This window comes from Erinaceus europaeus, chromosome 3 (genome assembly GCF_950295315.1).
Source record: "Erinaceus europaeus chromosome 3, mEriEur2.1, whole genome shotgun sequence".
NCBI classification, from domain to species: domain Eukaryota; kingdom Metazoa; phylum Chordata; class Mammalia; order Eulipotyphla; family Erinaceidae; genus Erinaceus; species Erinaceus europaeus.
In genome coordinates this window covers 75902450-75920616 of record NC_080164.1, presented here as the reverse complement: position 1 = coordinate 75920616, position 18167 = coordinate 75902450, and the positions used below count along the sequence as shown (strand labels likewise).

The 18167-nt window shown below is 42.2% G+C and overlaps 1 protein-coding gene across 3 annotated transcripts in view; it reads right to left on the bottom strand.

The window, feature by feature from the left end:
• Positions 1-18167, bottom strand: part of HK2 (hexokinase 2) — an 81358-nt gene that overhangs the window by 28844 nt on the left and 34347 nt on the right. For all 3 annotated transcript variants that reach the window (XM_060187576.1, XM_007523369.3, XM_060187575.1), the window contains exons 3-4: positions 9673-9821; positions 613-732 (exon numbers count right to left, since the gene is read on the bottom strand). In XM_060187576.1, the coding sequence (XP_060043559.1) occupies positions 613-732; positions 9673-9821 (269 nt within the window). The remainder of the gene's footprint in view (positions 1-612; positions 733-9672; positions 9822-18167) is intronic.

Below are 18167 nucleotides of genomic sequence, written 5' to 3'. Positions count from 1 at the left end.
CTTTATCATTTCATATATTTTAATTATATCTATCTATATTATTTTTTCTTTTCTTTCTCTTTTTGCTACTAGTGTTGTCACTGGGGCCTGAAGTCCGTACCATGCTAAAACTCCCAGGGGCCTCTTTGTTTATTTTTTGATAAAACGTGAGAGATAGAGAAGGAAAGGCTAAAGGAAGGGGAGATATCTACAGCACCGCTCCACCATTCATGAAGCTTCCCTCCTATGAGTGTGATCCAGGAGATCAAACCTGGATGTTCACGCTTGACAATGTTTACACTCTATGGGGTTACAGGGTGCACCACTTCCTGGGCCCTATGATAACACTTTAGATGGAAGGAATTCTGAATTAATTTCCTGTTCCCCTAAGTGAGTGAAGGGTAGTAGTGTGCAATGTATGAAGAGTTGCACATTGTCCTTTGAGGTGAGGGTGATAAAGACCCCCCACATTTACCACCACCATACCTACTCACACTCACTCAGAAGGACTGAACACTCAGTATTCAAACTTTATCACAACCATCAGAGCACCTCCAACATCACAGCAGTTGCTATTTCCCAGGCCTCCCAAGACAAAGAAAACAACAGAAACGTCTGAAGAAGCCATCTTACCTCATCTAGTTTTGTTTGATGACAAGGGAAGGAAAAAGTAAAACCCAAAGGGAGCTTCTTGTTTTTGATTTGTAGCTTATCCATGAAGTTAGCCAGGCATTCCGCAATGTGGTCAAACAGCTGAGGGCACACAACAGAAGATGGTGAGCAGAGAGGCAAGAGAGAACAGTGGTTAAGTAAAAGCACCAACTTTTAGTCTAGAAAAGGAGCTGGCTAGGCAAATGCAATATATATATATCAATTCTCTGGAGCTTTCATTTGTCCTGTGTATAAGATGGGAGTGGTACCTGTATCTGTCCTCAGAGTTACTGAGTGGATTAGTCAACTTATAAAAACTCAACTTATAAAACTTAACAAGTTCATGTTCATTAAATTATCTCTTTCCCTTAAGCCAGGTATACAAACCCCTGTTAAAATAATCATTTGGGGTCAGGAGAAATGATAACAGAAGTTACTCCGAATGTCACCATATGCCCTGAGAACAGAACATCCTCCAGTGGTCCTGTCAGAAGCCTTTCCTAGCACAGATCACAGCTGACTGTCTTACCAGAAAGGGCAGCCCACTGAGCTGCCAAGAGATACTTTAGTTTCTCTGTCTCCAGTGATCCAAGGTGAGAGCCAGACCTTCTCTGGTGACAGTCTATGAACCAATCTATAAAAATAGTAACTTTTATGTTGTAAAATTAAAATAAAAAAACAAAATAAAAAAGCAACAAGTTGGCATTTTTGTGAAACCAACTTAACATAAAATAATAACTGTGGTATTTCTTCTTCCTGCCAGAAAACGAGTATCCTTTGAGAAATTCAAAGAAGTTATCTTTGTTTCTTAACCTTAAAATGGAACACAAAGAGTGTTGAAGAGTAAACAAGGCTTAGTGTGTGGGAAGCCTCATATCCATGATCATGCATCCTCACAGCAATGAAGTCTAAAAAAAAAAAAAAGCCTATATTCACAATAATCTAAACTTTTAATCAGTTATAAAGTCCACAAACCCATGCCCTCCTTCTTATCTACTGGCCATCCTAAAAGAGAAATGCTTAGAGTCTAAGATCATGGGCAATCTAGTAAAAAAAAGTAAGCAAATATTTAATTTTTTGTAGCAGAAAGAAACTGAGCAGATTCCAAGGGCTAGGTTGAGCAGCTGGCAAAATCTAGAAGCCAGGGAATGAAAAGACAGAAGGAAATTTAAATACCCCACTCAACCAAGGAGTCTCAAAATGTGGTCCTGAGCCAGCAGGATTATCAGGGAACATGTTAGAAACATAAATTCTAGAGTTTTACCACAGACCTGCTCAATAAGAGATTGGGGAGGTTGGCCTCTCCAAGAGATCTTGATGCACTGGCAGGAGAACCAACCTGAAAACAGTATTTGCATTTAGGAAGGAAATGGGAGATTATGGGTAGTAACATAGTGGAATTAGCTGACTCCCCAGATGTCTGGAGAATGTATGCTCAGTGTGAGGGAAGCCAGGAAGACACACACACACACACACACACACACACACACACACACACGTCCATCTAGACAGTGGCCAGCTTTAACTATGTCCAATAACATGAAAATTGATCATGATTAATTTAATCATGATGATTCTAAAACTGATTCTAAAACTCCCCATTCTCAAGAGCAAAGACAGTCCTCTCATCGTGTTTACCTTTATCTATTGACATCCTTAAACAGAAGTCAAGTATTTAATAAAGCCAATCTAAGTGAATAGGGTCTTTAAACAGATATTCTTTAAACAGAAGTTCTATTCTTCTGCTAAGAAGTGGATCAGAGAGAGTCAGGCAGTAGTGCAGCAGGTTAAGCGCACATGACACAAAGCGCAAGGACTGGCGTAAGGATCCCAGTTCGAGCCACCGGCTCTACACCTACAAGCAGGTCTGCAGGTGTCTATCTTTTCTCCCGCTCTCTGTCTTCCCCTCCTCTCTCCATTTCTCTCTGTCCTATCCAACAATGACGACATCAATAACAACAATAACTACAACAATAAAACAAGGGCAATAAAAGGGAACAAATAAATAAATATTAAAAACACAAAAAAAAATTTAAAAAAAAAAGAAGTGGATCAGAGTGACTACCAGGCCACCCCAGTCATCCAGGGCACTAGTCAGGGAAATCTGGGATTCCTAAACAGATATGATGGGCCTAGACCTCTAACAGATCCCTCTCTCCACTATCACTAGTCATCTCCATGAGAAACAACAGCATAAACCCTCTTGTGGACCTCTACAGGATCTCAGTGTAGAACAACATTGGTAGGAATTGCCCTGCTCTCCAAAGGGAGGCTGGGTCAACATATTTTGCCACTAGGGAAAGACACCTTCTGAAATGAGTGCAGCCTACAAGTTCCCAGCCATGATCATGGAATTCGAGCTCAGACTTACAGGGATGCAGAGGTTACACAGTCTCCTATGCTAAATACAAATAAACATGGGTCCTAGGTCAGATCGATGGAGTTTACAGTTAATGGTATTTATGTACTTTTCCCATATTTGTGAGCTGCTCTCTGCCCTAATACAGCCTTCTGGTCCTATTCCTAACTCTGACACAATCTTCCCAGATAATATTTTTAGCCCACCTGCATATTAGCTGTCGGGCCCAGCAAAAATTAGTAAAGTAACAGGCCCATTGGAGTATATCTAAAACAGATTTCCAACATGAACACCTCAAATCTAATCTGCTATACTCTTACCTTTAGGTTCCTGATTATTAAACAACTTGCTCTGTTTTATATCTTAATGCTTTTCAGCCACCAAATTGCAGATGCTACCATGATGCCAATCTGACTTCCTTAGGCAGACAACCTCACCAATGTGTCCTGGAACCCCTCTGCAATCCTACCCCACTAGGGAAAGAGATAGGCTGGGAGTATGGGCCAACCTCTCAATAGCCATGTCCAGTGGAGAAACAATTACAGAAGCCAGACCTCCTACCATCTGCACCCCATAATCATCCTGGGTCCATACTCCCAGAGGGATAAAGCATAGGAAAGCTTCCAATGGAGGGGATGGGATATGGCACTCTGGTGGTGGGAATTGTATGAATTGTACCCCTCTTATCCCACAATCTTGTTGACTATTATTAAGTCACTAATAATTTTTTTTTAAGTTGAAAAATAAGAAGACACTAAGCAGAACTTGAACTAGGTTTGTTGTATTGCACCAAAGTGAAAAACTCTGGGGTGAGGACCTTGGCCTCAACTTGGATCAACAACAACAGTAGAGAATATTCCATCCTCCAAAGGGAGGATGGACAACATATTCTATGCTACACCTGAGGAAGATGGGTCGATATTGGGACAGCTTGGAATATTCTTACTGATGACCAAAGAATGTGAGCTCAGATCTACAGGGTGCAGAGGTCACATAGGCTCCTAAGCTGAATATGGGCCCCAGACCAAATCAAATCGATGGAGTTTACAGTCAACAATATTTATACCTCTTTCCCATATTAGGGAGCTACTCTCTTCCCTGATCCAGCTTTCTGTCCTTTTTGTAGCTATGACATCATCTCCCCAAACAATAACTTGTATCCACCTGCATATCAGATTTCAGGTTCAGGGGAAAAAAGAAAAAGGAAAAAAAAAAACAAACTAGTATAGCTACAGGCTCTTTGGAATATAACTAAAATATGCCTACTAGCTATCTACAAAATGGAGGACCCCCAAATCTTCATCTGCACTATTCCAGACTTTAGGTCCATGATTGGTCAACAATTTGTTTGGCTTTGTATATTAACTGTCTTTTCAGCCACCAGGTTCCAGATGCTAGCATGATGCTGATCAGACTTCCCTGGATAGATAATCCCACCAATGTGTCCTGGAGCTCCACTTCCCCAAATCCCCACCCTACTAGGGAAAGAGAGAGGCAGGCTGGGAGTGTGAATCAACCAGTCAATGCCCACGTTCAGCGAGGAAGCAATTACAGAAGCCAGGCCTTCCACCTTCTGCATCCCACAATGACCTTGGGTCCATAATCACAAAGGGATAAAGAATAGGAAAGCTATCAGGGGAGGGGATGGGATATGGAGAGCTGGTGGTGGGAACTATGTGGAGTTGTACCCCTCTTATCCTATGGTTTTGTCAATGTCTCCTTTTTATAAATAAAATAATAAATAAATAAATAAATCCACTATGCATAGAAATTTTAGCTAAAAAAAAAATCTGGCATGTTGGAGAGGGTTCAGGTCCTAGATTATGAGGGCAGAGGAAAACCTAAAGGGAACTGAATTGCTATATGGAAAACTGAGAAATATTTATTACACATGTACAAGCTACTGTATTTTACTATTGATTTTAAACCATTAATCCCATCCAATAAAGAAAGAAAGAAAAAAAAGACTAGGAAAGCTTCCAACGGAAGGGATGGGACATGGAACTCTGGTGGTAAAAATTGTATGGAATTGTACTCCTCTTATCCTATAATCTTGTCAATCATTATTAAATAAACAAATAAAAAACTCAAAAAATTAAATAAATAAAAAAGTGCCTCAGAGGAATGGGTGGTGGTACATTACCAGACATAAAGATCTGGGTTCACCACAGAGGGGAAGCTTCATGAGTGGTGAAGCAGTGCTACAGGTACCTCTCTTTCTACCTCTTTATCACACCTTTCCTATCAATTTCTGTCTCTATTCAAAAAATAAAGAAAAAAATCTGAATCAGAGACAAGTTTACAATATGAGTAAAATGAATCCCCAGCACCTTCTTCCTGGTACTTTAGTCAAAATAATCTTTAGTACAAATTGATTTTTTTTAAAAAAGAGAGAGTTTCAGGAGCTAGCCAAAGAGATAAGGCTGACCATCAGAGGTAGAGGAAGGAAGAGCTTTAAGAGAGGGAAAATCAATAATGGCTTCCCATCACCAAGTTCTCACCATTTCTCCCTTTACAGCTGCGCTAGTAGCAAGACAAAGCAGAGAAAACAGTCATTAAATAATGTGCTACACAGCACAGTAGTTACTGAACATCTGTGGACACTTTTTATCTAATCAGGATTTAAAGAAGTTAAAAGTTCACTTCCTCTGTTATACTAACCACATGTCAAGTATGCAGAGCCACAGGTGGCCTATGGTTGCTGTATAGTACACTGGAGATAAAGAACTGTTTCATCATCTATGGGACTGTGCTGGGTTAGCAGAACATATATCCCTTTAAAAAAAGGAAGAAGGGGAGTTGGGCTGTAGCACAGCAGGTTGAGCACAGGTGGTGCAAAGCGCAAGGACCGGCATAAGGATCCTGGTTTGAGCCCTGGCTCCACCAGTCAGGGGATCGCTTCACAGGCGGTGAAGCAGGTCTGCAGGTGTGTATCTTTCTCTCCTCCTCTCTGTCTTCCCCTTCTTTCTCCATTTCTCTCTGTCCGATCCAACAATGACAACAACAACAATAATAACTACAACAATAAAAAATAAACCAAGGGCAATAAAAGGGAATAAATAAATATAAAAAATAACTAAAATTAAGGAAGAAGGTACCATCTGCTTTCTTAATTAGAAGGCTAGTTCCTTATTTTTTTTCATTAGATGATGATCAAAGGGTGAAAGACTAGGAGAAAGAGCTAGTAGTATCGTCCTGCCATAAAAAGTCTCAAAGGGCACCATTTTTATGAAGTTAGAATGATTTCCTTTTCCTAATTGGTCTGAAAACTCTTTTTATTCCTTTTCACCTAATAAAACCTTTAAAGAGCTTAAAGCAAGCTCTACAGAGGAAGTTCATGTGCTAGGCGATAAGACTCGACCCACACTGGACAGGTTCACAGATCTTCAAAAACCTTCTTTCCAAGTTTTGGACTTGGTGATTCGATCTTGGTTTTTACCTAAATTTTATTTTAAATTTTAATTTATTTTCCCCAATTAAAAGACTGATACCTAAAATTATATTTTCACCCCAAGAGAGGAGAATACAGGGAAAAGAGCACCTAGAATTCCAGCATGAAAATAGTTCATTATGAATCTTCACCCATCTTTTAAACCACATTCCTTCTAGACACACAGCTTTGTCAAAGAAACCTGGGTAGTGTTTTTACATTTGTTTGCTTTTGTCTTCCCACCAGAATACTATTCAACTCTGGTTCATGGTGATGCTAGGGTTTGAACCTAAGACCTTAGAGTATTATGATTATGCTGTCTTCCAGACTGTCAAAGAAACCTAAATTGTCAATGAAACCGGCATCAAACCATCCACTTTCTTGGACATATGAATAAGTCAGAACACAACTGGTGGGAGTCGGACTGTAGCGCAGTGGGTTAAGCGCAGGTGGCGCAAAGCACAAGGACCGGCATAAGGATCCGGGTTCGAACCCCGGCTCCCCACCTGCAGGGGAGTCGCTTCACAGGCGGTGAAGCAGGTCTGCAGGTGTCTATCTTTCTCTCCTCCTCTCTGTCTTCCCCTCCTCTCTCCATTTCTCTCTGTCCTATCCAACAATGACAACAACAATAATAATAACTACAACAATAAAACAACAAGGGCAACAAAAGGGAATAAATAAATATTTTTTTAAAAATCATATTAAAAAAAAAAGAACACAACTGGTCTGATTCTGAGAAGAGGCCACTGCCCCCCCCCCCCCCAAACCTTGTGACTCTCTGAAGGAGCAGGAACACAGGGCCCAAGACACGATCTTCATCAATCATCAAGAATGCCCAGCAGGACAGTGAACCCAAGACATTGACCCCCCCCCCCAATTCCAAGAAGAGATTAGTAGGGTAGATTGTATAAAATAAAATGGTCTTATTTGGTTACCTCAATGCAGAAACAATGCTGAGACAGGAAATAATGCTAACTACTACTCTGATTAGAATTCCTTAGAGATTAATTGTAACCTCCCTTTAAGCACACACAGTGTGTAAGATCTCTACACCAAAACCCAACCTTTGCACAATCGAATTCTCTTAGAGCAATGTCAGGACAGTTTCTAGGTTCAAGCCCTCCTGGGTTTGAGACCTCTATCTAACTCTTTTAAAATATAAAAATGCAGGGCTGGGTGGTGGAACATCTGGTTGAGTGCACATGTTACAATGCACAAGGACTGGAGTTCGAGCCCCCAGTCCCACCTGCAGGGGGAAAGCTTCATGAATGGCGAAGCAGGTCTGAAGGTGTCTCTCTGTTTCTTTCCCTATCTCCCCCTTCCCTCTCAATTTCTGACAGTTTCTGTCCAATAAATAAATAAAGATAATAATTGAAAAATTTAAAAATAACATTCAAAAATATAAAAAATGCTTCATTTCCCTTAACTTATGGTAAAACAGACAGTGCTATTTATGCTTTATTTTTATGTAGACTTTTTCCCATTTATTGAAATCTTTTTTTACTATCACAATAGTTTAGTTTCCCACTCCCCATCTCCAGAAAGAGCTCAGATTTTTTTTTTTTAAATTTTGGGTTAAAACATTTTGTTACTAGATACCGGAGCTATGTAACAGCTTTGGTGTAGCTAAATGTCCAGGGACTCAGCCTTCCTTCTCCCTGCCTGAGCATTTCAGACTTGGAAAGAAGGTTTTACCTTCACAGCCAAACTCAAAGACATAGCAAGGATCTAAACATATCTCCCTGCCCCCCATGTGTGCTACTCCAGATCCAAAATTCCTTTCCCAGGAGGTAGCCTGATATGGCGAGAACAATGGATGAGAAATGAGACTGAGTGACTTTCCACTAGCTGTGAAAATGTCCAGGAATGTCTTCAAGGACTCCTACTAATGGACTAAGGGCAAATAGAGAAGGATCAGGAAGACTATTTCAAAGGCTTCATCATCATCATCATTATTATCTCTGTTTATTTACTGGCTAGAGATAGTCAGAAACTGAGATAAACTGAGAGGGAGATAGAGAGGGAGACACCTGCAGCCCTGCAGCCCTGCTTCACTACTTGTGAAGCTTTACCCCCACAGGTGGGAACTGGCAGGAGTGGGGCTTAAACGCAGGTTCTTGCACATTGTAACATGTGCACTCAACCATGTGTGCCACCACCCACCCCTCAAAGGTTTCTAAAGACAAGTAAAAGAAATAAGTTGCTCTGGATACACAAGAACTGGGCACAGTGGTCAAATCTGTGGCTGCCACCCACCAACCAGCCATATACTTCTGGTCTGATGGCAATGAACACCCCCTCTGGAGAAGAGCTCTTCTGCAGGAACTCTTGACAGGAAGTCCCCCAAAGGACCTCACCCACAACATCTCATATTTGCAGGAGCACTCACCCTTTTGGGGAGCACCTCTTGCTCAGAAAGTAAAAGCAGGTAGCCTTCATCCAGGGCCACCAATGTTGCCTAATTTTAGGGAGCATCACTTACCTGAAACACATCACATGGCCTACACAGTGGAAGGAGACCCCTTCAGTTGTGTAAACACAGGATATGGTGGTATGACCTGGCTTCTGTCTCACCTCTAACTCTCCCCATCTCTGTGATCTCAGATCATCTCTCTCAGTCTGTCAAAGCTCAATTCCATATTCATAAAGTGAAGATAACAGGACTAGTGTGAGGATAAAAATGAAGAAATTTAAAGTACTTTTGACCAGCCTGACACACAATAATATATTACTACATGCCAGCTCCTCCTCATGGTCACTCTTTCTCTTCTAGACATTTCTTCTTCTGTTTTTTGTTTGTTTGTTTATTTTTTTAGTCAGGGGTTCTGATTACAAAAAAAAAAATCTCTGGGGCTCAGTGTACGCATGACTGTACTGATCCTGGCAGCCATTTCTTTCTTTTTTGATAATAGATGAGAGAAATGCAGAGATAGAGAAGGAAAAAGAGAGAAGAGATACCTGCAGTACTGCTCTACCACTTGTGAAGCTTACTCTTGAAAGTGGGCACCAGGGACTCAAACCCAGGTCCTTGCATATGGCAAGCCCTTCAATATATTTACTTCTTGGGGGAAGCTGGGAAGGGTTGGACTTCAAGCCCAGAGAAAAGCCAGGACCCTGACTCCCAGCATGAAACAGTGTCCAGCCAGTAACAGGTGTTCAGCGCACATCTGGTGACTTGATGGCAATTCTGCCTCCTAAGAAGGTGCAGAGTGAACCTAGAACCCCCATATATGTACTGAGAGAAGGATCAGACCTGGGTGCCGCTGCCTCGCATGATGTCCTCAGGGATGGCGTAGATCTGGTTCTCCATCTCAACTCTCTGGAGCCCATTGTCCATAACCCTCACCCGAAGCACTCGGAAATTGGTCCCTCCAAGATCCAGAGCCAGGAACTCGCCATGTTCTGCAGAGACAGCAAGGGTCACCATTAGCTTCTGGAAAGGCATGGCCAAATTGCTTCATAATGACTGAGACTTAAAACTTATGGGTCCCCATAAGTAAAATATAAGTAACTAAAGTAAGCAAACTGAAAAAAAAAAAAAAAAAAAAACCTTAACTACATTTTAGACTGAGTGAAAACTAAAATGTTGACCAGAGGGAAAAGAGAAATGGAGTGGAAAGAATGGGCAGATAGGACATTTTTATAGTCAGAGGTTACTCACCTTTGGTCATATGTACAGTGAGTCTATTTTTTTTTTTACTTTATTTATTTTGGATAGAGACAGAGAAAGACTGAGAGGAGAGGAAGAGATAGAAAATGAGAAAGAGGGGAGCCGGGCGGTAGCGCAGCGGGTTAAGCACATGTGTTGGAAAGCGTAAGGACTGGCAGTGTAAGGATCCCGGTTCAAGCCCCTAGCTCCCCACCTGCAGGGGAGTCGCTGCACAGGTGGTGAAGCAGGTCTACAGGTCTTTCTCTCCCCCTCTCTATCTTCCCCTCCTCTCTCCCTTTCTCTGTGTCCTAACAATGATGACAACAATAATAACTACAACAATAAAAAGGGCAGCAAAAGGGAATAAATAAATAAATATACAAAAAAGAAAAAAAATAAAATGAGAAAGAGGATCACTCTGGTCCACTAGAGAAAGATAGAAACAGGTTAGGGGTATGGATTGACCTGCCGACATCCATGTCCAGTGAAGAAGCAATTACAGAACCCAGAAATCCTACCTTCTGTGTCCCTAAAACAACTTTGATTCATACTCCCAGTGGGGGAGAAGTGACAGGATGAAGGTCAGAGGGCTCTGAGCTCCAGTTCCATCAGCACCCAGAGAGAGAGGAGGAAAAGGAGAGGGACATATGGAGGTAATAACGTTGTCATGAGTGGCTTGGAGGGGAAGAGAGGATTGAATCAGAAAAAAAAAAAAAGGGCAACTACATATAAATGTGGATAGATAGTTGTAGAGATGATGGTTAACCCATGTCTACAACCTTAGGGGAGCTGTGGTGACTTGCAGTGGGGATTCAGAGCCCTGGTATTGGAAATGGAGTAGATTTATACCCCTGTTGACATATAATTTTGTAAATAAAAATTAAATCACTAATAAAATGAAGAAGAAGGAGAAGAAGCTGAAGCTGCCGCCTGGGGTAGATAGCATGATGGTTATGCAAAGAGACTCTCATGCCTGAGAGTCCCAAGTTTAAACAGTCCCAAGTTTAATCCCTCACACCACCATAAACCAGTGCTGAGCAGTGTTCTGGTAAAGAGAGAGAGAGAGAGAGAGAGAGAGAGAGAGGGCTGCAGCATTGCTCATAAAACTGAAAGTGGGGAGACTGGGGGCTTGATCCTGGGTCCCTGTACAATCTACTAGATGTGCCACCACTCAGCCCCAAATAGGTGAGTTTTATCCTTCATGGCTCCAGGACACCCTCCAAGCTGCTACAGGCCTGTGGACCCCTGGGCCTTCTGCCAAATTGTGATTCTGGTACAAAATTTACTTTTTAAAGTTTGCATATGACAATGATCATATTCTATAGCGGGATTAGTTTGTCTTAGTTTGTGAATCGTTGTTCCTGAATAAAGAAATACAATCACCAAACAGAACTCACATGATGATATGAAACAGAGTCCAGCAAAATAAGAGGCCCAGTAAATAAGTCAAACAGGAGCCCCACCCCCCACCCCAAAAGATCCCAGGCTTATTCAGATGTGAGTGGATGCAGACCCCAGATGGTGTGAGACAAGAGTCAGGCCACTGAGCTGCTCCACTCGTGAATTTTACAGGGCTGAGGTGGAGTAGGTAAGGCGAGATCTCAGACACAAAGAGATCAAGACTTTCAGGTGTCACCAAGAGGGCACACAAGGAAGGCACACACAGTATCTGCCCTCCAGGAAGCAAGCCTTAATGGGAAATGTCCAGGTTCTAGGTAATACAGATGGCTGCAAGGACACACACCATTATATGGCACAGAGTGAGTGCTGAAGAGGCACAGAGGTGGGAGCTGGGCGGTGGTACACAGGGTTAAGCACACATAGTAAGAAGCATAAGGTTACCCATGCAAGGACATGCAAAAGGATCCTGGTTCAAGCCCCCAGCTCCGCACCTGCAGGGGGAGTCATTTCACACGTGGTGAAGCAGGTATACAGGTGTATAACTTCCTCTCTCTCTCTACTATTATTATCTTTACTTATTCATTGGATAGAGTCAGCCAGAAATTGAGGAGAGAGACAGAGAGACACCGGCAACACTATTTCACCACTCACTAAACTTTGCCCCTGCAGGTGGAGACTAGGAGCTTGAACCCAGGTTCCTTGTACATTGTAACATGTGCACAAGACCAGGTGCACCAGCCCCCAGGAAACAGACACTGAAGCCAGGTGGAATGGGTGGGAGGATTGGGAAAATGTTCTGACTCAGTGAGCCAAACAAGGGCTTATTCTGTTCCCATATCCCTCAAGCAGAGCTGACTCTTTGCCCCTGAGAAAAACCACATGTACCAGACCTTCTGAGACAGTACCTACAGTTCGGGGTAGCAACTCAGGCTGGACATCACCCCTCTTAGCCTTCTTGACAGGACTTCTTGCCAAATGACCAGTGGTTGGGTGATTGCATGTAAGGAACCCACATTACCTGTATCAGAACTTCAGTCATTTTCATTTTGATGGTGACAAGTCCCTAAGCCTCAGTTGTCTCATCATGTTGTACCTCCTGAGGATGTTGGAGGGGAAACATCAGACAATGTTCCAAGAACTTGGGAGATGCTCAATAAGCTCTAGAAATTTTTCTTACAGGTTTTATTTTTTTAAAGAAAGAGACCACAGCACCAAAGCTACCTTTAATGCAAGGGCAGGGGGCCAGGCTCAAATGTGGGTCATGCGCTTGATATGACAAAGCAGCACAGGATCCAAGTGAGCTATTTCACAGGCCCTTTACCCAGGTCCTATTCCTTCACATACGTCTCCCAGGTCTAAGGTCTCAGCTGTCTCTCACTGGAATGCAGAAACAAATGTGCTGGGTAGACTTAAAGAAATCTGTCCAGAGGGCCAGTGAGATAGCTCAACTGACAGGGCTCCAGCTTTGTCATGCCTGTGACCCAAGTTCAAGTCCTCAGGCACCATTGGCTCTAGGGAAAGCTTCCATTCTGTGGTGTCTCTCTCAATCCCTCTGTCTCTCACTTTCTATCTGAGAAATGTCGGCCGAGAGCAGCGGCACTCTGGTGACAAAAATCTGTTCAGAGAGCTACATTTGTGACTTCAGCATTCCTCCTCTTACACATTAATTTTTCCATTCCCTCAGTGATATAAGGACACCCCCCTCCCCTTCACCAGGTCAGTTGTCAGATGGCTAAGGCCCCCAGCAGAACCACAGTGACTCCCCTGTTGCTATGGGCAGCTCTTCCAGGGACCCCGGTGCAAAGCCTCCCCCACTAGTGGGACCACAGCCAGATTACAAAAAAAAAAAAAAAAAAACTATGTGGTGGTTGTCATGAGGGATGAAAAGGAAAAACGAAGATGAACTGCCTGCCTCAGCACTCTGCAGCCCAGAACACTGGGAATCCGCTGAATCGGCAGGCAGGGTGACTGAGGCGGCGGAGGCTGCCCCTGTTGGACGCAAGTCAAGGCCAGTCCAGCTGGACTCACTGGAGGAGCAGAACACCATTGAGAATGGTGGCTTTGCAGTGTTGTCTGCTGGGCTGAAGGGAAACCACAAATAAGGAAGAACTGCTGACAATTCCAGCCCCGAAGAAATGCTAACCTTCCTTTCCCTTCTGGACTTGCCAAAACAAGATATTCTTCGGCCTACCTTCCTCCTCCACAATTCCCCTACCCCAATACACATCACCACAACTACCACAGCCAAAGACTATACTCCCGGAGCCAGGTAGTAGCACACCTGGTTGAGCACACGTGTTGCAATGAGCAAGGACCAGAGTTCAAGCACCCAGTCCCTACCTGCAGAGGGAAAGCTTTACAAGTGGTAAAGTAGGGCTGCAGGTGTCTTCCTGTCTCTCTCCCTCTCTATTACCACCTTCCCTCTCAATTTCTGGCTGTCTCTATTCAATAAATAAAGATAATTAAAAAATTAACAGCAAAGACTATATTCCTCCCAGATGTGTACATTTCAGAGGCAGGCCCAGCAATGTGAGGCCCAGCACTCTCAGAATTAAATCCTAAGGACTCCCTGGGACAGTGGACAGATCCATTTCTTAGTGTCCACCGCCACACTATGGGATAAGACTCCTTGGAGAGCACTGTTTAAGAGCTGGACTTTAGAAATAGGTGAGAACATTTTGGTTGGAGTTCTAGCTCAGTTGCTCCACAACCTGTGTGGCCTCTCTGAACACATTGTTTTACCTGTAAAGAATACTGAGGTCTACCAGGGTTGTGAGATTTGCACGAAACACAGAACATGCAATACATGACTATATAGGCACACAGTAAACTCCTAATAAGCACTTACTCTCATCATCGTTCCTTTGTGTGATATAATGTAGATCCTCTCCTAGTTCTTCTCAGTCCCTCCAGTCCCAATAGACTACTCATGGATCATGTCCTACCTCCTCTGTGAATTTTCCAGAACATTCTAGAAGCCTGGTGCAGTGAGTATATGGTGAGGCATGAAGAAGGATCACCTCTACGGGGACTGGGGTAGTCAGGCTAGATGGGCAAAGCAATGGTCTGAGGCATGAAAACATACCCAAAACAGGTTTCTTAATGAAGTACAAAAACTAGTGGCAGAGGACCCTTTAACCCCAGAGATATTGTTTTGCTGAATGACTGTAGTTAACATATGAGGCAAGGTATTAAGAAAACATCTCTAAATGAATAAGTGAAAACATCTCATATTTCATGAGTTCACGGATGACTTATTGAAGTGAACACCAACTGTGAGACTGTCAGGTCAAAGGTAAGGCTTTCTTATTTAAAAAAAAAAGATTTATTTACCATCTATTTGTTTTTTGTTTTTTTAAGATTTTTACTTATTTATTAATGAAAAAGGAGGAGAGAGAACCAGACATCACTTTGGTACATGTGCTGCCAGGGACTGAACTCAAGACCTCATACTTGAGAGGCTAATGCTTTTTCCATTGTGTCATCTCCCAAACCATGATCATATATTACTTTATCAATGAGAGAGAGAGAGAACCAGAGCCATGACCCCCAGGACATATCATTCCAGGGTTCAAACTTAGGACCTCATGCTTGAAAGTCCAACTTTTAAAAATTTTTGCCTCCAGGTTTATTGCTGGGGCTCAGAGCCTGCACTATGAATCCTTTGCTCCTGGAAGCTATTTTTTCCCCTTTTTTGCCCTTGTTGTTTATCGTAGTTGTTATTGTTACTGGATAGGACAGAAAGAAATTGAGAGAAGGGAAGACAGAGAGGGTGAGAGAAAGACAGACACTTGCAGACCTGCTTCAACGCTTGTGAAACGACCCCCCCACACAGGTGGGGAACCTGGGGTTCAAACCAGGATCCTTGCACCGGTCCTCGCACTTTGCACCATTTGTGCTTAATCCACTGTGCTACCATCCAGCCCCTGAAAATCCAACTTTTTAATCTACTACACCACCACCTGGGCTGAAGTAAGACTTCTTTTGTTGGTAAATATATTACTATGTCTCAAAAATAGTTTTAATTTTTTGAAAATAATATAAGACAAACATCTGATATTTCTTTAAAGTTCAAATCACACAAAAATGAGAAAAGTAAACAGCAAGCATCATGGTTCTTTTCCATACCCTCAAAATAACCAGGGATAACCTTCTTGAGTGTCCTTAGGTGCAATTATTTTATAAAATGGGGAGTGTTATCAAAATATTCTTACCTTTAGGTTCCTGATTATTAAACAATCTTTTCTACTTTAAATCTTAATGCTTTTCAGCCACCAAGTTGCAGATGCTACCATGAAGCCTACCTGACTTCCCTGGGCAGACAACCCCATCAATGTATCCTGGAACCCCACCTCTCCAGAACCCTGCCCCACTAGGAAAAAAGAGACACAAGCTGGGAGTATGAATCCACCTGCCAATGCCCATATCCAGAGAAGAATCAATTACAGAAGCCAGACCTTCCACCAATGATCCTAGGTCCATACTCCCAGGCGGATAAAGAATAGGAAAGCTTCCAATGGAGGAGATGGGATACAGAACTCTGATGGTGGGAATTGTGTGGAATTGTACCTCTCTTATCCTATGGTCTTAGCAAACATATAATTTAATAATATGTAATATATATACATATATATATACACACACACACACACACACACACACACACACACACACACACACACACATATATATATATATATATATATATATATATATATATATATATATACACACACACATGTACATGTGCATCCCAAGACAAGGGGCTTAGTAGTCTGGAAGGTGGTATAATAGATAAAGTGTTGGCTTTCCTATTTTTTATTTCTTTATTGGGGAATTAATGATTTATAGTCAATAGTAAAATACTATAGTTAGTACATGCATAACATTTCTCAGTTTTCCACATAATAATATAAACCCCACTAGGTCCTCCTCTGTCATCATGTTCCAGGACCTGAACCCTCCCTCCCACCAAAGGTGTTGAGATTTTAGAAAACCTGAAATAGCTCATTTGGATAGTATGCCACTTAGCCATGTGTGCAACCCACGTTTTGAGCCCAGCCTCTACAAAAAACAAAAAAGTTATACTCCTAAACATGAAGTCTTGTGTTCAATCCCCAGCATCACATGTAACATAGTAGTGCTCTACTGCTTGTGCTCTCTTCCCCCTGCTCTCTCCCTCTCCCTCTCCCTCACACACACTCTCACTCTCACTCTCTCTCTCTCTCTCTCTCTCTCTGGTGCTCATTCTCTCTCTCTCTCTCCCCCTCACTAATAAACAAAGGGGGTTTAACTCACTGATTCTAGGTCTTTTTTCTTTTTGTTTTGTTCTTTAAATATAGGTGAAAGACAGTGAGGGATAAAGAGTCAAAGAGAAAAGAGATACTACAGCACTGTCCCACTATTTATAAAGCCTCCCTTGTGCAGGTGCTCTCATGTGGTGAGCAGACATTCAAATTGGGGTCCATGTACACACTTAATGCTGCACAAGGAGGTGTGTCACTCAAAATTCTCACCTATTTCCATACAAACCAGCAGGGAGCTTTTATTCTTACTATCACAATCAATCTTTGCCACTTGCTAAGTCAAAATGGTCTCACTTTTTTTTTTGGTCTCATTCTTTTTTAAAAACTCAGTTTCTTGGGGGTCAGGCGGTAGCACAGCAGGTTAAGCTTATGTGGCACAAAGTGCAAGGACTGGTGTAAGGATCCTGGTTCAAGCCACCAGTTCCCCACCTGCAGGGGATTCGCTTCGCAAGTGGTGAAGCAGGTCTGCAGGTGTCTATCTTTCTATCCCCTCTGTCTTCCCCTCCTCTCTCCATTTCTCTCTGTCCTATCCAACAATGACGACATCAACAACAACTACAATAATGACAACAACAATTTAAAAAAGGGCAACAAAAGGGAAAAGAAATTTTAAAAAATGTATATATAAAAAAAAACTCAGTTTCTTGCGTAAGGTCAAACATTCTGAAATATTGACTGACTTCCTAAACTTCTTTTTCTGTAAATTTCCTATTCACATCTTTGCCTTAAAAATGTCTTTATTAACTTTTCTTAATAATTCAAAAATCTCTGCACATTAAGGAAACTGGCTTTGTTGGTTGTAGATTCGTAATTAACTTTTCTAGTTAGATGGTTGCTTTTTAATTTGCTCATGGTGTTTTGGCCAGGCAGAAATGTTTATTTGTTATGCTATGAAACTGTTTATGACTTCTGGCTTGTTGTATTGTGTCCCTAGAAGTCCTGGAAATCACATTAGTCTACCATCTTTTCTAAGATGGTAAACTTTTTATCTTTCCAATTTCTCCCAAATGTGGCCACTGACATGGTTTAAATAAAGGACACAAGTTTACACTATAGCTTTGTTTCAAAATCAAGTTTATTTCTATTTTTCTCATATGGGGAGGAAGAGGAGAAAAAGAAAAGCAAGCAAAGGTGCCCCCGTCGATATCAGTCATGGCAGTCCATCCACCTGGGCATACTGAATGGTCAAGTACTCTCAAACATGAGTGAGGGGAGGCAGGCACATGCACCTCTAAGAAGCGGCACGACCTTCTCTCCCCAAGGAACCCAGGACCCGCTGAAGTTTATAGGTGCAGGGTTAGTTGCTGTTGTTGGTATACGTTGTTTATTCTATAGTCATACAATACTGCTATTTCCTACAACTGGACGCTCTCCAGGACTTTCTGCAGAAGG